At 60.5% G+C, this 21,157-nt stretch overlaps 2 protein-coding genes across 4 annotated transcripts in view; both read right to left on the bottom strand.

Annotated features, from left to right (window-relative positions):
* The window catches only part of RALGDS (ral guanine nucleotide dissociation stimulator), a 47,453-nt gene extending 40,827 nt beyond the window's left edge, over positions 1-6,626 (bottom strand). The window contains exon 1 of the mRNA XM_047830404.1: positions 6,474-6,626. Within this exon, the coding sequence (XP_047686360.1) occupies positions 6,474-6,491 (18 nt within the window). The 5' untranslated portion in view covers positions 6,492-6,626. The remainder of the gene's footprint in view (positions 1-6,473) is intronic.
* A 4,031-nt stretch (positions 6,627-10,657) lies between these two features.
* Positions 10,658-20,324, bottom strand: GBGT1 (globoside alpha-1,3-N-acetylgalactosaminyltransferase 1 (FORS blood group)). Of its 3 annotated transcripts, XM_047831250.1 has the most exons (7): positions 20,170-20,324; positions 19,408-19,581; positions 18,785-18,850; positions 14,206-14,256; positions 14,087-14,122; positions 13,413-13,547; positions 10,658-12,044 (listed from the first exon to the last, which is right to left on the bottom strand). In XM_047831250.1, exons 2-7 carry the CDS (start codon positions 19,491-19,493, stop codon positions 11,360-11,362), a joined length of 1,059 nt encoding a protein of 352 aa, XP_047687206.1. In that variant the 5' UTR covers positions 19,494-19,581; positions 20,170-20,324; the 3' UTR covers positions 10,658-11,359. The 3 variants fall into 3 exon arrangements, with proteins under 3 accessions (XP_047687206.1, XP_047687207.1, XP_047687208.1); XM_047831251.1 differs by lacking the exons at positions 18,785-18,850; positions 19,408-19,581; positions 20,170-20,324 and adding an exon at positions 18,470-18,510; XM_047831252.1 differs by lacking the exons at positions 18,785-18,850; positions 19,408-19,581; positions 20,170-20,324 and adding an exon at positions 18,047-18,446.
* Between the last annotated feature and the right edge of the window lie 833 nt (positions 20,325-21,157).

A 21,157-nucleotide genomic window follows, 5' to 3' on the forward strand; every position in this document is an offset into this window, starting at 1 on the left:
CCGGTCCTCCCCACACACGCTCCCCCGCCCAGTTTTGACCCGCATGGTTCCAGGGAAAGGAGCTCCTGGAAGGAAGGCCTGCGCCCGCTCGCCCAGATCTCAAGAAGGGAGGGGAGGGGGGGGCCGGGGCAGGTTTCTGGCCTCAGCCCCTCACTGGCCCGGGCCACGCCCTCCCTACCCCAGCGCGGACCCACAGGGCAGGTGGGCACACTTGGAACCTCAGGCGGGGTCCAGAGAAGATGCCTTTTCCCTTCCCCAAGGGAGCCCACTCCGGATCCCAACCTAGAAAAGGGGGGGGGGACCCGAGGTGGAGCGCGCCCGCCTCAGTCGTGGGGGCGGGGCAGCGCTCCGGCCTCTGGGCTCCCGCCACCTTGCGGCCCCTGCCCCTCCTCCCCCGGCAGCCCGCGGGGCTGGGGCTCACCTCGTCCGCCCGCACGCTCGGCGGGACCACCAGCATGAACGCGGGCAGGGGCCGCACCCCGCCTGGGGCCGAGGGCTGGAGCGCGCCGCCCGCGGTCGCCGGGCGCCCGGCTCGCAGCGTCCCGCCCCGCTCCGGGCACCGTCGTCGCCACCCGGGCCCGGGCCATTGTCTGCGCCGCCCTCGCCCCGCCCCCTCCTCCCGCCGCGCACGAGTGAGGGGCGGCGGGGCACAGCGGGCAGAGGCGCGGGAGCCACGGGAACCGCCGCCCCCGCCCCCGCGCCGAACGTGCGTGCCGGGCACTGGGCAGAGGAGGCCACCACGCCTCCTCCCAACGCCAGAGGTGGGCACGCCCCCTCCCCTTTGGGAGGCCAGGGAGGCTCAGAGAGTGGGATTATACTCGAAGGTCACAGAATGAGTTGAATGGTCAAGGTCAGACTAGAATCCAGGCTCCCTGAGGGCACCCGGGACCCCTCACCGACGAGACCACCCATCACCGCCCTCCCCAGCGGGCACCTGGGCTTCACGACCTTCCCAGCTCCAAAATCTACGACCCACCCCAGGGCAGTCTGGCTCTCAGAGGCCCTCTCTCCTCCATCCCAAGGCATGGCAGGGGCTCCGGGGCTTTGCCCCCTCCCGCACAGCCCCGGCCGGTGCGCTCACTGATAGGTACAGGGTCAGCACCCACGAGGGAAAGCAGCCCCTAACAGCCCGCAGGGCCAGACTTCCTTCCATTCCCATATTTTGCTCACAGCTGGAGGAAAAGCAAGGGGTTTGGTGACCATTCTAGGCCATTCAGTAACAAGCATTGTGCTGGGATATAGACACAGGTTCCAGTTCCAAAGCCAATGGCCTTAACCGTGAGGCCGCCTGCCTCCCCCCAGCACCCTGATGGAATCAGGCCAGCGGATGAGCAAGCCCAGAGGCCCCTCCCTGCCCCACCCCCAAAGCCCCAGTAGGTGACATGATTTACAGGGCAGTGTTCGTGCACTGAATGGTGAACACACAGGCACAGGGGAAGAAGGGGCCACAGATGGGGAAACTGAGGCTGGTGAGATGGGACCTGCCAAGGTCACAAAGCTAGTCTCAGCTGGCTCAGACCAGAACCACAGCCCCCTATTGCAGGGGCTCTACCCACCCCACCCTCCCAGCCACTGCACCACCCTGTCCCCAGGCCCAGGTCACTCGTGGCTGCTGTGGGTACAAAGTACAGGGCACCAAGCCCAGCTCTCCTTACTCTGGCTGGCGCCTGGCCCCATCTACGGTGCTCTCTGACCCTACATTTTCTGACGTTGTGCCACCATCAACTGTCACTCAGGTATCCAGGAAATAGCCTCTGTTGCTAGGGGACCGGCCTGATACAGGGTGGCCGGCTGGCAGGGTGGAGCTACAGGGAGGGAGGAACAGACCAGGGTTTCCCTCAGGAAGGATCCAGGGTGGGGGCTGCTGGGCGGGGGCGGGGTGGACCAGACTCCACAGCTAGCGTCTACACACAGGCCATCGGAAAGCCCCAGCCCTGAGCCTTCCCGCTGGCAAGTATTTTGGGGGCCTGTAGTTGCCAAGCAACCCCTCTAGGTTACCATGGGAACTCTCCCTCCTTCTGGGACTTGTCATTTTTAGGGGGATGCCCTCTCTTTTCCACCCCCTCACCCTGGCTTGGCCGCCCTGGAGGGAGATATCCAGGCTCCCTAAGTTCATTCCCCAGCCCCCACGGAGACACAGCCGGCAGTGACCCTAAGTGAAGAATCTGAGCATCAAACACCCAGAACTCCGAGAAAATGCAGAGCCCAGAGCCCAAGGCCTTCATTAGAGCCAGGGGAGGGGGCGTGGGGGCTGAGGAGGAGGAAGGGGCTCATTAACTCTGTTTATGTCTCCACTCCCACTGTTAACCATCACCTTGGGGCCTGCCCAGCCCAGACTTCGGAAGCTTATTGTAATTGCAAGGAATTTGGTCCCAGCACCTACGCCCAGCCCCTCCCAGGCGTGTCTGCACGCAGGGACACGTCCCCACCGGCCCTGCCACTACCTAGTCGGGGAGCCCGTTCACCTTCCAGTGCCTTAGTTTCCCCTGCTGTAAATAAAGATGGCTGTGGTACCTATCTTGTGGATACAATGAGACAGTGCAGGCCAAGGCCAGGGCCAGGGCGGCGGGGGGGGGGGGGATGTGTGTGTGTGGGGGGGTGGCGTCCATACCACCCAGCAGCAGTGTGGGACGGTCCGGGGGTTATTCTGCAGAGCACAGTCCAATGGCTGGTGTGCAGGTCCCCGGGGTCCCAATGCCTTCTCCCAGGATCTGCGGTCGGTCCTACACCCCTTTTCCTGTATTTCTTCTCTACGGTCTCATCCTCCCAGAGTGAAGCCCAGGCACGATGCTCAGAGGCCCTTGGGTAAGTACCTCTCGTAGAAATCAGCGAATGACCCACTGTCGAGGGCTGGCGACTTGAGCCTTGTGGGACCCAGAAGTGCCCAGGGGGCCACAGTAAGAAATGGCCTCTCTTCTGGGGCCAGGCCACCCTGGGCACTTTGCTTCATTTCACTGATGCCCCTAGGAGCCTACTCGCCCGTGGGGAGTCCAGGGCCCCTGTTCCTCAGCCCCAGATGGCCCTCTCCGGTTTGTATGAGGACAGGGCAGAACCCCAGCAGGTGAGCAGTGGGGGGACCCTTTGGGCAGGGTCTCTGGGGACAGGGACCCCTCAATCTCGACAGCCCACCCATCCAGACGGCTGCCTTCTGCGTGCTCCTCAGACACAGCCACCCTGCCCTTCGGTAACGGTAACGGGGGAGCTACCCAGAAACCACAGAGCGTAATCATAGCTGCAGGGCCCTTGAAAAATGGCTGAGTAGGGCCGGCTCAACTCGCAGGTGTAGGAGGAAACGCAGACTCTTGACCTCGGAAGGCCTGTTCCTGCTAGGTTCCCTGGCCTCCTGTCCAAGGTGTCACCGGCTCACCATCCCATGGCCCCACCTTGTTTGATTTTGATGGTACGTGTCACCCCTGAAATGACGGTGCTTCTGGTGTTTACAGTTGAGTGTTGTCTCCTCGCAACTGAGAGGTGAGATCTTTGTCTGCTCTAGCCCCACTCCAAGCCTCCGAGCCCTGCTAGGGCGGCAGTAAGGAGGTCACAGCGCCACCTGCTGTTGGTGACAGCACACCCTCAGGCTCCCCTCACACCCACAAACTGGGGGCAGAGTCCCCGAGACCTCCGCAGACACCAACTGTGCCCCCTATCCCCGTGGGCACCTGGGTACCTGACCTTCGGAGGGGGAGGGAGAATCACTCCAACGCCCCTTGTTGTGGGTTGAACTGTGTCCCCAAGAAGCTATGCTGAAGTCCTAACCCAGCACCTGTGCATAAACCTTACTTGGAAAGAGGGTCTTTGCCTATGTCATCAAGTTAAGATGAGGGCACGCCGGATCTGGGTGGGCCCTAATCAAACGACCGGTGTCCTTACACAAGCAGGGGATAACCGGACACAGACGCGCGGAGAAGACCGTGTGAAATGGACGCAGAGTTTGGAGCAATGCATCCCTGAGTCGAGGAACACTACAGCTTGCTGGAGCCACCAGAAGCTGGAAGAGGTAGGAAGGATCCCCTCCTAGAGCTTTCAGACAGAGCACGGAACTGCCGACTCAAAGTCCTGCTGATTCTGGACTTCTGGCCTCCAGAACTGACAGAGAATACATTTCTGTTGTTTTGAGCCACCCAGCTTGTGGTCCTTTGTGACAGTGGCAACAAAAAATGAATATCACCCCTCCCCCAGGAGCATCTCCCACCGCTGCTACCCTAGCCTAGTGCAGGCAAGCCAGTGTCCCAAGCAGAGCCCCAGGAACCTGATGGCAATGCAGGAGGTGACCTAGGCAGCGAGGACAGAGTGCATGTGAGCACACAATAGACAGAGGCCCCAATTATCACCCTCATCTTCAGCCTCCCTGCCTTGAATCAATCCTGACCACAGGATACTTCCTTCTGGAATATCTCTCTGCCCACACCCGTTGCCCAGATGAATCCTGCCAAGAGCATGTACATGGTCGTGGTCTTGGAGGCAGACCCTGCCCCAGTCGAGCCTCAGCTGAGCCTGCAGCACTGGCCTCCTGGGTGACCGTGGGGCTGAGGCTCCCAGCCGAGCAGAGCCAGGAGACTGGTACAGAAAGTGTGAGGTGGTCCAAGTAAGGTGAATGTGTCCCCCAGCACAGACAACAGTCCATCCTCCAGGCTGGGGGCTGGGCCCGCCCTCCTCCCTCCTGAGCTCTCTCTGGCCACACTGGCTCCTCTTCAGCTCCTCTCCAGAAAAACCCTCTGTGCCTCCGAGTCTCTGCAGCTTTGCTCGTCCCCGCAGCACACTGCTTGCAGACATGTGTGGGACTGGCTCCTCTTGTCCTTCGGGGTCCCAGCATCAGGGCCACCCTGGAGGCCTGTGAGACCCCACCCAGGGGCCCCTGGCCGCCCTCCTTCACCCTGCTTCATTTCCCGACAGTGTTTTGTCTTTCCTTTCACACGGATTCGCTCTTATGCCTTGACCCACCTCCCCCTCTGGACTGTGAGCTCCTGGAGGGCTGGGACCTCGCGGGACCTTTGACTCCAGCCCCCAGGCCCAACACATCCCCTGCTCAGGGTGAGAGGCACAGGAGCTGAATGTGTCCAGAGAGGATCTCAGAGTCCCTACCTGCCTCTGAGCAGCTCACGCTGTGCACATGCAGACTAATAGTAAGAGGTACATGTTGGGTTGGGGGCAGGGGACGCCCAGCATGACCCCTGAGCTTCCCTTCCTGCTCCAGAGGCTTCACTGAGCACAGTGGACACAGCCTGCCCCCTGGTGGTCAGCACCGGCATGACAGCCCCAGGCAGGGAAACCAGAAAACAAAACACACACCTTTGTTTGGATGTAGTCAAGGCAGCAGCCCTCCCTGGCCCTAGAGGGGCACAGGGGCAGGACCTGCAGGCTCCAGGGGCGATGTGAGGACTTCAGAAGCCTCCCTTGTCCCCCGTTCCACCTCTCCCATCCTGGTGCCCCGTTCACTCCTAAGGCTTCCTCACCCCAGCCAGGGCACTGCCTCTGGAAACCCTTCCTAATGAGGCCCCGGGGCTCCGACAAGGAGGGTCTTGACCTCGGTGTCCGCACCAGGGTCCATGCTCCGCCACGTGCTGCCCACCCAGGTCCTCGGTCCTCCAAGTCCCCAGGCTGCCCTCCGCTCAGAAGGACCTTGAGGGAGGAGAAAGCATTTTCCCAGGGCCAGGAGCATCTTGGGGCAGGGGTGGAGGCCCAGGGCCAGCAGACAAGCCTGTGGGACCCTTGGGACACCACGTCTATACAGCCCAATTTACACAGGAGTAAGCTGAAGCCTGTCCCGTAGCCCCCTCCCACTAGGGGGGTGTCTCCTTCTAGCTCCAGGCTGGTGGTAGACACAAGACCCCAGACCCCGACTTCTCTGGGTGCCCCGGGGAAGTGCCCAGCCCAGGCAGCCCCCTGGGTACCCTGGAGACCCCCTGGCCATCAGGCTGGCACGTCTCCCCACCCCACGTATGAGCCCTGGTCATGCTGCCAGCCCACTGGGCGCCCCTGCCCCGTGGCAGAGCTGCCTCCAGTCCCCTTCTTCTTGCCCCCTTGTCACCTCCCCAGTGTCCACTCCTCCTCTGACCCCATCCCATGGTCCCCATGTGTGAAGTCAATGTGTGTATGTACTGCGGGCTCGTTGGGATGTCGAGAGGAAAGGGCCCCACATGGTAAGGTGTGGACGGAGTCCCTCAGGATCTTAGGGGCTCTTGTTTTCATTGGAAATCGTATGGGAGGGTGGAGCCGTGGCCCCGGAGCCGGGACCCTCCCTTCTCCTCTGGACTCTGCTCACCTCACGGCTCCGGGCAAGTCCCCGCCTCTCCTGCTCTCAGTTTCCCAGTTGTACCAAGAGGGGTCGGACGCGGAATTGCGTCAGCGCGCGCTCCGCGTGGACCGGGTGCCGTGCACCCTCCTCGCCGGATGGGGTGTGGGCCGGGGACATGTGGTCCTCCTTCCACCCCCGCCGGCCTGGAGGGCGGCCGGGGCCGGGCGGGGGCACTCACCTGGCAATCTACCATCATCCTCGGCCCTGGCAGCGCATCGCCGGCCCCAGGGCGGGGCCCGGGGCTCGCAGAGGCCGCTCGCCTCGGCCCGCGCGCGGCCCAGGGGGGCGCCCGGCTGCGGGGCTCATGGCGCGGCCTCCCGTCCTCGCCGGGCCCGGGACTCCGCGACCACCGCCGCCCGCGTCGCCGCCGCCGCCGCCGCCGCCGCCGCCCGCGCCGCTCCCATTGTCTGCACCGCCCTGCGCCGCCGGCCGCTCGGGCCCCGCTGCTCGGTTCCGCCCGGGCTCCCGGGCTCCGGCCGGGTGGGCGGGGACAGCCGCGGCCCCGCCCCGCCGCGCCCCGCCCGCCCGCCGCAGGTGTGAGGGGTGGGCCGCGCTCGCGCGCGCGCGCGCTCGGGGGCGCGCTCGGCCTCCCTCCCGCCGGCGAGGGTGGGGGGACCCTGCCGAGGCTCCCGGGCCTCGTCCACTGTCGCACGCGCACGGGGCCCGTGCGGGCCCGCGGACAGCGCGTGCACGGGCGCCGCGCCTCGCCGCAGCACAGCGAGGGTTCAGCGCGCGGCGGGTCCCACGCGTCGCTCACGCCCGCTGGGACCTCGTGCCACACCGAACCCAAGCGGGCGGGGGCCGTCGGGCGCTGGGCCGGGTTGGCGCGGAGACCTGGAGACTTGGGAGTCTCTGAATATACAGCACTGTCCTTCTGTGCTGGTCCCCACATGTAGCCTGCAGTGGCCAGTGGGTGCATGGCTGGGCCAGGGGACCTGGAGGCGGCGGTCGACACGGAGCACGGGCAAGAAGGTCAGTGCGCCCCTTCCCCCTCCTCCTCTACGCTTCTTCCCCTAATCTCTCTGGCGGGACCCCGGGACACGCGATGCAGCGTAGACCTGGCTGCAGCCCTGGTTGGGGTCAGGGGTGTGGGAGGGAGCCCAGGGAGGAGGGGGCCCTCCTCGGGGGTGCCGGAGGGATGGTCCGAGTGTTGCAAAGGACTTCCCTGGGCAATCGGTGATTTCCTCCTCCTTTTTTAAACAACCAAAAAAAGTGTATTTATTTTGAGAGAGAGAGAGAGTGCAGGAGGAGGGGCAGAGAGAGGAGAGAAACAGAATCCCAAGCAGGCTCTGCCCTGTTAGCGCCACCCCGTGGTGGCAGGGCTGGAACGCACCAACGGTGAGATGGTGACCCCCACAGAAATCAAGAATGGATGCCTGACTGACTGAGCCTGATTTTTAAAAAAAAAATTTTTTTTTCAACGTTTATTTATTTTTGGGACAGAGAGAGACAGAGCATGAACGGGGGAGGGGCAGAGAGAGAGGGAGACACAGAATCGGAAACAGGCTCCAGGCTCTGAGCCATCAGCCCAGAGCCCGACGCGGGGCTCGAACTCACGGACCGCGAGATCGTGACCTGGCTGAAGTCGGACGCTTAACCGACTGCGCCACCCAGGCGCCGCATCACCCCTTTTTATACATGAGCAGTGCCTCCAAGGGATCAAGGTCACTTGGCTCTGGGTGACCAAGTCCAGCCGTGAACATGAACAGGGGGTTCAGAGTTGTCTGCACCCTCACTGAGCCCTGCACTAACCATCACAGGCGTTGTCCTGGGTTAGGGCTCCCCCTGTGCCTCCAGGTCACTCTTCTGGGGTCGGGGCCACAGACCCCATTTTCAATGAGGCTCTGAGAAGCCACCACAGGAGCTTGTTGGTCACAGGGCTTTGTGTGACAGAGCCCCACTGTGGGTTTGAACTCAAGTCAATCTGACCCAAAGGTTGTGGCCTCTGATCCCAGCCTTGGATGTGAGGATGTCCTGGGTGGGAGCCATGGAGAGGGGCACTGGTGGCAAGGGGCTCTGAGGGGCGGGCTTCCTGGGGGAGGAAGGCTCTAGGGAGGCTGGAGTAGGGTGACGGGTGCACACTGGGGAGGGCGTCTGGACCAGTTGATGCAATGCTCTGGATATCAGGTAAGGAGTCGGGGGTCATCGCAGGTTGGGGAGGGAAGGGGACACAATTCAGGCAACCTTTTTGGTTTTTTTTAAGTTTATTTATTTTGAGAGAGCGAGAGAGCGTGTGTGATCAGGGAAGGGCAGAGAGAGCAGGAGAGAGAATCCCAAGCAGCCTCCACGCTGACAGCTTGGGGCTTGAACTCACGAACTGTGAGATCATGCTCTGAGCCAGTATCGGGAGTTGGATGCTTAACGTACTGAGCTACCCAGGCGCCCCCGGGCAGTCTTATAAGAGCCACAGCATCCTTGATTTGGAGGGAGTTTGGTGGGTGTGTTATTTGGCCCCACTCAAGCATGGATCCCCAAAACCAACCAGGGAGGAGGAAGCTGCCTCAGTTTCCTCCTGTGTAATGGGGGCTCTGGGGGTCATCTGCTGTCTCCTTCCAGGGTGGGGGCACGCTGCTTGGAGGGCCCAGACCTAGCCACGTCTCAGAAGCCACATCTCACCAACTGCCCAAGAGGAGTGGGTGTCCCAGCCATAATCTCATTTGGCCCTCACCCCAGGGCCTCAGATGACCTGTCCAACATCCCACAGGTGCTGTCTCCCCTCCCACAGTCATTCAACATTTATAGGACGCCCCCCTGGGTTCCAGCTACCAGGGGAATCTGGACCGCCCCATTCTATCCCCCCTTAGAGTTTACCAGCTGGGGCGAGGGGTGCACATAGGCAGACGTCGTAAGTGACACAGGGTTGCGGAGGGTTCGTGGAAACACTGAAAGGCACCCACTCTGGAGGGGGGCACAAATCAAGGCAGACTTCCCGGCGGTGATGTCAGGCACGAGTCCCCAGAAATCAGCCGGGTGATGGGACTGGCAGACCCGAGTGGTGGGTAGTGTGAGCAGAGGTGTGGGGGCCAGGCCCGATGGCCGAGTGATAGCGCGGGGAGGAAGCTGCTGGCCGTGAAGGGACAGGAAGCCTAAGTTTCAGGGGCCTCCATGGCAGACATTTTGTATTTGGGCTATTGTCTGTTTCTTAAAGAAGTACCTTTGCAATTGAGAAAACTTCGAAGCCCCCCAGACTGATGGGCCCTGACAACGTTGGTGCCTGGGGCTCAGACCCCATCCTGCCAGTCAGGGGCTGAGGACCGCTGGGACTGTCTCTGAGCCCTCTCACCTCTGTCTGCCAGGTCAGGCCCCGTCCCCGTCCCCCCTGCACCCCCGCCAGGCCCCTCACTTTTCCTCACCCGTGGAGCAGCTGTGGCTCTAAGCCCTCAGCCCTTCTTTGGCAAGTAGCTTGGACCCTGGTTGGGGTCTAAGAGTTGGGTCCTGTCACTCCCTTGTGTCTGAGAGCTGGGTCCTGCGATGGCGGTGTCAGCCGTACTCCTTGGGGGCTCGGGCCGCGGCTGGGAAGGTCCGTCAGCTGGGGCCAGGAGGGGCCGGGCTGGGAGCGAGGCAGGGGCTCCCCACCGGAACACGTGGACTGTGGGCCCACCCTGGCCCTTCTGCCCTGCAGGCACCTCAGCGCCTTTCCCTGACCTGCCCTCCCCTCTGCTCATTTTCTAGTAATCTGTCCTTGCCCGCTGGACAGACTGCAGGCCACAGGAGTGCGCCTTGGGCTGACCCCCAGCTTTGGAGGGGGGCCATGTGGCTGGGTGCCTGTTCCTCCCTACGTGGCCAGAACGTACCCCTCTGTGCCCCGCTTGGCAAAGGTGATGCTGCCCCCAGAGGGGACACTGGGCCACCAAACCCTGAACCCTCCCTCCCCCCCATCTCCATCCTGCCAGGCAGACACGGCCACCGAAGGAGCTCTGAAGTCCCTCTGCGGCTGCCACGCTGGTGAGGCTGCCCTCCCGCGCCCACTAATCCTGGGCCTGCACCATAGCTGTGGAGCCCGACACCCGCAGGTGGCCTCACAGGGCTGAGGCTGCCCCAGGGTCAGGAGGTGCCGGCAGAGGGCCGACATCAGGGGCCATGCATCAGGGGCTGAGAGGCCACCGTGGTGTCCAGCTGATGAGCTCTGCCCCCCTCGTGGTCGGGGGGTATGGCTCGCTCTCACCTCACCCCTCTCCCAGGAGAACAGGAACAGAATCTCGTCTGCTGCGGCGGCCGCTGTAATGCAGGCTTTCTAGAAGACCGGACCCTCCCTCCTCCACCCCCACAGGCTGACTGTATGTGGAATCCAGGCTGCCCGGATCCCCGGTGGCTGGCCGCGCAGACGCTCGGATGCGTAGGTGAAAACACCCCGGTGAGGACTTCGTGCACGCCACCTTTATTAAAAACTGCCCAAACCCCCTTACAAAGGTGGGGCGGGTGCCATAGAGTGTGGTCCGCCGTGGGGTGCGGGCTAGACTCAACACCAGAGAGGGCCAGGCCTGTTCTGTTGCAAAGACTCACTCCAGGGCCGAGCGCTGTGTGGCTGGGGGCCGTCCCAGCACCCGAGACCCCTACAGCCAGAGAAGAGGCGTCTGGATGCCTTTCACACCGGGGTCTGAGAAGTGCAACTTTAGGGGCAAATAGGCAACAGAAGTGGGGCAGAGGCGGGGTTTCAGGCACTGAGTAGGGCTGACTCCGGAGCCTGCCCCGAAGGCACGTCTGCTGGGCCAGGCCTGCGGCTCTGTCTCCTTCACCTCTTCCCGCCTGACCATTCTCGGGCCACGCTGCTGTGTGATCTTGGTGTTTCGCTCATGTGGGCGCAGCCCTTCACAGTTTACAAAGGCCCTTCCACATCCATTTCCCAGGTGAACTTCTGCTAATAGACGGAGGTAGGCAGGACCGGATGGATCTCACCTGAGGCCTGAGAAGGGGGGGGCACTGGTAAAGGGTGCTCTGCTGGGACAAGCTGGGGTGCTCCGCCGGGGGCGAGCGGGGTGCTTGCTGGGGACGAGCCGGGTGCTCTGCCGGGGCGAGCTGGCTGCAGGGCTTGGGGTCCCCATGCACAGCAGCCTGGCTCAGCCATCAGCTCCTCAGCCAGCTGCTGTCCTTGTCCAGCGTAGAAAAACGGATCAGCTTCAGGCTCGGTGGCTGGGGCTTCCTGTCATCCCAGAGGTACTCAGGGGACAGCACTCTGGAGGGCTTGTAGGAGATGAAACGACGGTTCAGGTGGCTCTCCTCCTGCCAGGCGGCCATGATGCCATTGGCCTTGTCCGCCAGGATGGCCATGTGGCAGCCTCTGGTAAACTCGTACACCCTGGCCACCCGCCCCCCAAAGACCGCCCCACCATAATAGAAGTCCCCCTCGTCGTCTGCCACAAAGGCGGTGGAAGCATGCCTGCGCTCGTAGGGAAAGTGCTGGCGGGGCACAGCATAGTAGCCCGGGTGAATGGCCGCCACCAGGTCCCCCAGGGTCTCAGGGCCCCACGGGTTCCGGAACACCATGTCCACGTCGAGGCAGAAGATGTAGTCCACCTCCCGGTGCGCCCTCTCGGCGATGTGCCGGCTGATGGTCTCCATCCGGCGCATGGAGATCTCCTCCCAGCGCGAGTGCCTCTGGATGAGGACGATGCTGAGGAGGCGGCCGGGGCCCAGTGGGACCCGAGGAATGGCTGTGGGGTCGTTGGTAAAAACATAGTAGTGCACCCGGTGACCCTGCATAAAGAACTGCTCGGCTGACTCCAGGAAATGCTGGACGAAGCGGGTGTACCTGGCAGGAAGAACCCCGTCATCCACCCCGGCCCCATGGGGCCGCTGCCTATTGAGGGCGTGGGGCTTGGGGTCCACCTCCCAGCTCCCCACCTTGAGAAGCCACGCAGGTGTGACCCTCGGGGCCCTTCTCTGTCAAAGCCCCACAACTGCAGTGTCAATCTCTTTAAATTTTTTTTTTTTTAATTTTAGAGAGAGAGAGAGAGAGAGAGGGAGAGGGAGAATCTTAAGCAGGCTCCACACTCAGCATGGAGCCCCATGTGGGGCTCAATCCCACGACCCGGGGATCATGACCGGAGCTGAAATCAAGAGTCGGATGTTCAACTGACCGAGCCCCCCGGGCGCCCTGCAGCACCAGCCTCTTACAGCCCTTGTAGGAATGATACCTCCCGAGGATTCCTAAAATCCGCAAACTCGCAAACTAAGCTGACTTAGTTTACGGAGTACCTCCTACGTGTCAGGCAGAGTTTCAAGGGATTCTTAGCTCCTTTGAGCCTCTTAAACTCCCTGAAAGCAGGCACCGTACTCCCCATTGTAATGTTAATTTTTTTCAGGCTCCACCAACTGAGCCAGCCAGTGCCTCCCCCATAATCCCCCTTTTAGAGGCAGAGACACTGAGGCTCAGAGAGAGGAAAGTGATCACATGGCCCATATGTGCTGCCTCAAGGCCAGGTGAGTGGTGCTGGGGGCTTGGGGCTCTTGAGGTCCCAGCTGGAGGAACCCACAGGGCCGCACCCCCCAGGTCGAAGCTGATTGGACCAGAGGGTCACCTGACATGCCCCCCCACCCCACCCCACCAGCACTTTAGGTACTGGGGCCCCACTGGTTTCTCTCTCAGGAGTCCCAGCGAGAGCCCCGGGGGGAAGCTGTCAGGTGGTATCCCCTAAAGGAAAGGCCAGGTGGGGTGAGGGACAGGAGAGGAAAACAGGGGGGAGGCCCAGAGTGGGAGAGGGGAGAGGGCCCTGAGGGCAGGCCTTGACCTGCCTGTAGCCTGACCATGGACCCCCAGTTATGTTATGGTCTTGAGGGATTCTGTTCCTTCCTACCTGCCCAGACCGTTCAGGGGAAGCAGAGAGGGGTAAGGAGGCAAGGGGGTGTCGTCACAAAGTCTCCTGCTGCTCCGTCACCGGGGCTGGCTCCCCGCTTCCATGCCAGGGCCAGGTCCCCTCTTCCAGGAAGCCCTCCCATCATCACCCTCTACCCCCTATCTTCCCTGCGCCCCCCCCCCCCCCCCCCCCCCCCCCACACACGGTGCCTGGTTCAGGGCGTCCCTGCCGTCCAGGCAGGGTCCTGTGTCCAGGTCCTGTCTCTTCCCAGACCGGCAGCTCCCGTGGCTCAGTGAGAACCACCCACCCGGCCCACTACTCACTTGCCCACGGCAAACACTGTGAGCCCAATGGTCAGGTTCAGCGGCTGGTAGATGTGTTGCAGCAGCTCGGGGTTGAAGGTTCCCTCCGAGACAATGGGCGCCAACCAGGGCGTGAGGGTCAGCAGCTCTGCAGGCCTGGCAGTGGGGGAGGCCGTGGGCACGGAGGCCCTTTCCCTGTGAAAGCCTCAGCCTCTCCCCGGCCAGGCCTCCTATGCTGTGTGACCTTGGGCAGCTTCATCCCTGTCTCTGGGCCTCACTATCCTCATGTGGAAGGCGGGGTTAGGAACAGTTCCTTCCCAGCACGGTTGAGAGGACCGGGAGTTAATGCACACCGAGTGTCTAAGGGGGCCCAGCATCTCAGGTGCCTGCTAAGTGCCGAATACATGAGGGGTGTAGACTGGGCACCTGCTATGGAGCTGTGCTTCTGCAAACACCGTCCCATCATCCGGTCCTCCAAGCTGCTAGGAGGTGGCTCTTATTAGCCACTTGCATAGAAAGAAGCCCAGAGCTGTTGAGTAATCTGCCCAAGGTCACACAGCCAGTGGCAGAACCGGGCTGGACCCCAGGGCCACCTGATACCCCCACCACCCCAACTTATAAATCAGAGCTCTGCCCACCCCAGCCTCCCTCCCCACACCAGATCTCCCCGTCCCCAGGCCATGCCCAACACCTACCTTTGCTCCAGAAGCTTGGGCTGAGGGTACAGTGACCTGTGACCAAAAAGGGCCAGTGGTGAGGGGAGGCAGCCCCCAACCCCCCGGGGCCACAAAGGGGGAAATGACGGTCTGCTTACTGTGTCACAGGCTGAAATGGCTTCTGCCCCTTATACTGCAGTTTCATGTTGCTGGTGGCAGAGGACAGAGAGAGCTGTTAGTGCCAGGGCTGGGGACAGACGTATTCGGGGCGGGAAGGACAGAGTGGAGAATAACCAACCACCCGCCCCCCCCCCCCCCCCGCAAGGGCAGGCACCCTTCCAGGTTCCGTGCAGACTCCCTCTGCGCGCCCTTCCCCACTGCGTGCCCACTCTGCTAGGGGTGGGGGGCTGGGCTCCTACAGAAGCAGCCTGTCCAGGGTCACTAAGTGGCAAGGCCGTGATGGGTACCCGGTGCCGGCTGTCTCCCAAGCTGATGCTGTCTCACACACGTCACTCTGGAGGGGCCTGGCAGCGGACAAGTCTTGAGAAGCTGCAAAGGCCTGGTGAGCGCCATTCTGTTGCTTTCTAGCCTGGGGACCTTGGGCGAGTCCCTTTACCTGAGCCCGCGGTTATTGTAACCAGTTACACCAACACCAATCACCAATCGAGGGAGGCCTCGCGGTGATGGTGCATGGTGGGTGTGATTAACATCTACACCCGCTGCCCTTAGGTAAAGATTATCCCAGGGCGCCTGGGTGGCTCCCTCGGTTCAATGTCCACCTTCGGCTCAGGTCAAGGTCTCGCGGTTTGTGAGTTCGAGCTCCACGTCGGGCTCGCTGCTGTCAGCATGGAGCCTGCTTAGGATCCTCTGTCCCCCTCTCCCTGCCACAACCCCGCTTGTGCTCTCTCAAAAATAAATAAAACATTAAAAACAAAAAAGATATTCCACATGGCCTGGATGGGGTTGGTACAGCCAGGTGAAAGGCGTTGAGAACAGAGCTGAGGTTTCCGTGATGAGATTCGGTCAGTGTCCACTCCCGGGGTCCAGCCTGCTCCGCGGAGTCCAGACTGGCTTAGCCTAGTGGGTCAATCTTTCTCCCTCCCGCCTCCGCTGTTTCTTTAGTGGAACCCTGACTGATGCCCCCACTTTTCCTCATCTGTAAAATGGGTAGCCATCCTTCACCCTGAGAGCTGCCTTGAGAATTAAACAAGGTGTGTGCCCAGGCCCAGCACAGAGCAAACGCTTGTTAAGACCAGGCGTCTTGTCCCCTTCTTAGCAAGTGGTCTGGGTGGCCAGCCTCCGCCAGCAACAGCCAGGGTTAGCCTGGGTGGGCAAGTAAGAAGGAGGTCCCTACGGACGGAGGCTGCAGGGTGCAGAGAGCCTCTGGGTCTGCCATTAACTGGCTGGAGATACCTGGGGCCAGACATTTGACTCCTCGGGCTCTAGAGTCCTCCTGATAAAGTCCTCCCCCGAGGGTAGAAGTGAGGCCCAGAGAAGGCAAACCCCTGCCTGAGGACCTTTGGAGTGGATCAGCTCCTGAAGACGCCTGAAGTTGGCTGTAAGGGGCAGACCACCTGAGGGGATGGTGACTGCCGCTCGCTAAAGAATTTTCTTTTTGTTTTTTAAATGTTTATTTATTTATTTTGGAGAGAGGGAGAGCATGCGTGAGCTGGTGGGGGGTAGGGAGAGAGAGAGAGAGAGAGAGAGAGAGAAAGAGAGAGAGAGACAGAATCCCAAGCAGGCTCCAGGCTATCAGCACAGAGCTGGACGCAGTCCTCGATCCCACAAACTGTGAGGTCAAGACCTGAGCTGAAGTCCAGAGTCAGACGCTTAACCGACTGAGCCCCCCCAAGAGCCCCGAGAATTTTCAATATGGCATATTTGAGAGGATAGCTTAAGCCTTCTTGAGCTTTCCTTCCAATGTTTAGTCTATGCTTCTGCTTCTGCTTTTTTTGTTTGTTTTTGGTGGTAAAATGCACAAAACAAAGATTTACTACTTTAACCATTGTTAAGCGTGCCCTTCAGGGGCATTAGGCACATTCGCACTACTGTGCAGCCATCCCCGCCATCCATCTCCAGAACTTTCTCATCTTCCCCAACCCAAACCGTGTCCCCTCTCAACACCGACCCCCCTCTGCCCCATCTGCCAGGGCCCTGGTAACCATTATTCGAGAGCTCTGACTGTTCTGGAGATCTCTTACAAGTGGAATCCTGTAACAGTTGTCTTTCTGTGATTACTTTGACCTCTTGAATCAACAGTTTTTAGAAGTTAGTCCATCAAATTGGCCGCCCGTGCCCGCAGACAAGCACGCTTCAGGTCCCTGTTCAGAAAGTGACGGCGTTCTGGGAAGGCGGGAAGTGAACAGGAAAAGGGCCCACAGCCCTGGCGGCTGGACCCCCACCCCCGCCTCCAAGCCCAGCCACGCTCCAGCCGCCTTAAAGAGCACGGTCAGTCGTAAGAACACCGAAGCCACATGTGAGCCAGAGCGAAGAAAAAAAATCAGCTTCATGCTTTCACACTGGAAGGTAGGAAAACTAAAAGTGGAGATATCCAGAAAGCAGGGAAGGTGTGACCATTTAACACCAACCAAAATCTCCACCTTCAATCCGTTAAAGAAAAAAAGAGCCAAGTCGAACCCAACGATAGACGAGCTAGAAGGGAAAAAACATAGCAAATGCTTTTGGCCAAGGGTGATGCTTAGAGAAGCCGCAGACGGACCAAGGGGAGAGGCCAGTGGAGCAGGTGCATCAGGGGAAGAGGAAGTCCAGCTCGTGGGAGGCGGGTGGGAGAAACGAGGCCCTCGGTAGGAATCGAGGAAATGAAACTGAAACCCAACAGCTAGCATTCCCGGTCTCTCGAACCAGCAGGGTGCTTTGGTTTTTGCTTTTTGCAACACCTAGCGCTCCCCCCAGCACAGGCCCGCGAGAGGCATCTCTGTGAAGGTCACACTGAGAGCGTGGTCCTTTTGGAAAGCAACAGACAAAATGGACCAAGACTCTCTCCATGGCCTCTGGCCCAGGGAGGGAACGTACCAATGAGAGGATTTTTATTGTTTTTAATCTAAAAAAATTTTTTAACGTGTATTTGATTTATTTTGAGAGAGAGAAAACACACGCGAGCAGGGGAGGGGCAGTGAGAGGGAGAGAGAGAATCCCAAGCAGCCTCCGTGCTGTTAGCGCAGAGCCCGACATGGGGCTCAAACTCATGAACCGTGAGATCATGACCTGAACCGAAATTCAAGAGTCATACGCTCAACCGACTGAGCCACCCACGCACCCCATGAAAGGATTTTTGATAAGGAAAAAGCTTTATATCCAAAGCTGCTCATTATAAACTAATTTAGGACACCGGGGAATTGGACGCAACGAAAATACCCGCCCCGGTTGTTGGAGGGAGAGGGGCAGGGGTTCAAGAATTAGGACCCAGTTCCTGGGGGCGGCAAAATGATGGTGGCCATGAAGAGTACACATATGCCAATTCTGGGAAAACAGGATAAAGATTGCAAAAACATTATGATCATAGCTTTTTTTTTTTTTTTAACGTTTATATATTTATTTTTGAGAGAGAGCGCGTGAGTGGGGACGGTTGCAGAGACAGAGACAGAGTGACGCCAGGCTCGAACTCACGAACCGCGAGATCATGACCGAAGCCGAAACCAAGACTAACCGACTGAGGCCCCCAGGCGCCCCAATCACGGCTCTTTTCAACAGCAAGCAGGCTTTCTGCTCTTAGCACCAAGTAAGAGGCACCGTCTGTTCAATTGGAAAGTAGAGCAGCCAACAAGTTGACAAGGAACTTTGGAAGCAAAGTATAACTCAGACCCGTAGGACACAAGAGCGTTTTGTTTTTGTCTTTTCTGCTTTCTAGCTTCCTAATTTTCCATACTCTGTGTTTCTAACCGCAAAACCCGCCTATTGTTAATTAGCAAGCAGTCTAGGATCCGGATTTTAAACATCCCTTTAGCTATCATGAAGACACCCCCTTGAGACTGTACCAACCTGTTTTTCCACTCTAAACTGTCAAAGCATCAGGTTCCTTATGTGGGGGAAGACTGGTCACATGTTCATTTGTTCCTTGTATCCTCACTGAACACAAAATTTAGCCAAAAGGTCAGGTCCTAAGAGCACTGTTTCCTGAGCACCTCCTATGTGCCACCTGCTACAGGAGGCTATACAGACGTCCTCACACTGCATGCTCCAGACGGCCAGGAGCAACACCTCTATCAGCCCATTTCACAGATGAAGCAAGTGAGACTCAGCCGTGTGGCAGGATCAAGGTCAAACCACGGAGGGGGCGCTCAAAGACACTGGAGAACTGAAATAGGAACTTTACTCCATATTTGTGGCAGCCCATAAATTACCCAAATACTTCTCAAACTGATCGGAATCATGAGCTTAGGAACTAATAATCTGCAAACTGACCGTAAAACTCTCCCACTGGGGCACCTGGGTGGCGCAGTCGGTTGAGCGCCCGACTTCAGCCAGGTCACGATCTCGCGGTCCGGGAGTTCGAGCCCCACGTCGGGCTCTGGGCTGATGGCTCAGAGCCTGGAGCCTGTTTCCGATTCTGTGTCTCCCTCTCTCTCTGCCCCTCCCCCGTTCATGCTCTGTCTCTCTCTGTCCCAAAAAAAATAAATAAACGTTGAAAAAAAAAAAAATTTAAAAAAAAAAAACTCTCCCACTGCCTCCACTCCAGACAGCCCACAGGGCCCCAAATTCTCCCAGCCCCATACTTACAAGATCTCTGGGCAGGGGAGATAATAGGGAACATAGGAGACCCGCAGCCAGTTCTCAAAATACATCCTGGGAAGGAAAAACAACCCACCTGTTGACTGTGCACACGCTTGGTGCACGTTAAGGGAGTGGAGGCCTGCAGTGCAGAGCATCTGGGGATCCCCCCACTCCTTGGGCCTGGCTGACCTTGGAGGTCAAAGCCTCCTGGTCTTCTGCAGTGCAGTCTTTCATTTCCCAGGGAAGGAATGTTTTTAATGCCAGCCCCCCCCCCCCCCCCCCCGTCCCGTCCCCACAAGAGCGTGGTGGTGAGTGGGGCGGGGGTGGTGGGGCTTCAGAGAAGGAACACATGAGGTGCATTTTGGGGTGTGGACACGAGTGCTTCATTAACGTGGCTAGAAGAATGGTCCAGGCAGAGGAAGAAGCAAGTGCCAAGGCCAGGAGGCCAGTGCAAAGCAAAATCCAGAAGCCAAAACCAGTTTGGTCTTACTGGGGCTGGGGTTGGGGGACAGGTGTGCCGAGAGGTGGATGGGACCTGGGAATCCATAAAGGGGTCAAGGTTTGGGGGTTGCAAGGCCAAGAAAGGGAGGAGTCAGGGGTGAGGGGTGGGCTGCATGGGGCACGCTCACCACAGCGAGCAGAGAGCAGTGCCCAACAGCAGGCAGAATCCTAGGCCCAGGGCCAGTCTGTGGCCGCGCATTGCTGGGTACAGCATTGGAGCCCGGGCTCTTGCAGAGACTGAGCGTGCCTCGGTGAGTCAGTCCACCTCTCCCGGGGCTGGCAGGCTCTAAAACCCGTGTCACCTGCAAAGGAATGCGCCCTATTCAGGGGAGAGCGGCCCCATCCTTGCTGCCCTGCCCTCCCCTGGGTGGCTCCAGCTAGGATAGCTGCTCTCGGATCTGCCTCCCAACCGCCGCCCTCCGCGGGACGCCGCCCTTGGCGGGCCAAGGGACCCGCAGCAGCGAAGGGCAGGGCGCTTGGGCGGGGCTGGGAGAAGGATGCCCGCGGGCAACAGCGGGGACACCGGAAGTCGAGTCCCGAGTCAGCCCGGCGGGGACACACCCGGCCTGGATGGGGGCTGCGCGGAGAGGGGCGGCCGTGATGCCCCCGGGGTGGGGTGGGGGCAGCCGTGTCCTCCTCCGGGAGGCCGAGCCAGGGCTCTCCAGGGGGCGGCGGGAACGCGCTTCCGCTCTCAATGGCCCGGTACCCTAGGACAAGTCACTTTACTCCCCCTCGGCCGGTCTCGGTGTCCTCCTCGGCCAAAGCGGTCCGCACCCCGCGCCTGGGGCCGAGACGCTCAGCCGACTTCCGCCGGCCACTGCGGGCGCGGGGCGCTCGGGTGCGGCGCGGGGAGGAGGAAGCGCGACTGTCCCCGAGGGCTGTAGACTCACCCCTTGCCGCCAGACCAGCTTGAGGACGGCGGGTCGCGCCGAGGCCGGGAGAGCAGGGACTCGGCTCGCCAGGGCCCCGGCGATGCCCGGCGGCCGCGCGGCGCTGACCCTTGGGGCAGGGCCGGCTTCCCGGCGAGCGGTCTCCGGCTGGGGGCGGGGCCCGCGGGGGGAAGGGAACCGCGCGCCCCTCCCCCTCCGCTGCCCCGCCCCCGCCCCGCGAGCCCAGCCTGCAAGCCGAGCCCACCCGCCCCTCGAGCCCTGTCCCCCGCCCCGGGGTCCTAGGGAGCGGAGTGTCCCCTGGGCTCTGCCGTCCCGTGGCCCTCTGGGCGGCAGCCGCTGGCGCAGCGGGCCCAGCTCCGGGCGAGAAGAGCCGATCCGGGAACTCGGGGTGGGGGTGAGGGCCTGAGAAGTTAGAAACACTTTCGTGTGTTTAGAACAGCGTCGAAACAATCACAGGAAGGCAAAACCAGCTGAACGGTGCGCGTATTCCGCGGTTTAGGCATTCCCCCTTTGCTCAGGGCCTAGCTGCCGGCACGCTGGCCTCGGGCTCCCGGTGCGTTCCCGAATCTCCCTGAGCCTGTTTCCTCCCCTGGAAAAGGAGTCGAAATAGTTTCCTCCCAGGCTTGTTGGGGTACCATTGCCCTTTGTTCACCGCAGAGACTCTAGAGCCCCATGGGGACCCTCTTACGTGTCACCAAGGGCTGGAGGGCCTGGAAAGGAGAGAGGCCTTTGCTTAGGTCTGGATGAGGGAGGGGTCATAAAGAGGGACAAAAAAGGAAGGCACCCTAATGGTAAGTAAAGGAGTAGCAACAAGGGAGAAACAGAGAAACAGCAGGGGAAAGTAAGGACCCATGCAGCTCAGAGAGGTTACAGGTTTGCTCAAGGTCACAAGGAAGCCACTTGAAGTTGTAACTCTTCCTGGACCCTGGGCATAGCCTCTCAGGTCCTTTGGAGGTGTCCCCGTGTCCTTAGGGTTTCCCTTGACGAC

The sequence above is a fragment of the Prionailurus viverrinus genome, chromosome D4, assembly GCF_022837055.1.
Source record: "Prionailurus viverrinus isolate Anna chromosome D4, UM_Priviv_1.0, whole genome shotgun sequence".
In the NCBI taxonomy this organism is placed as follows: domain Eukaryota; kingdom Metazoa; phylum Chordata; class Mammalia; order Carnivora; family Felidae; genus Prionailurus; species Prionailurus viverrinus.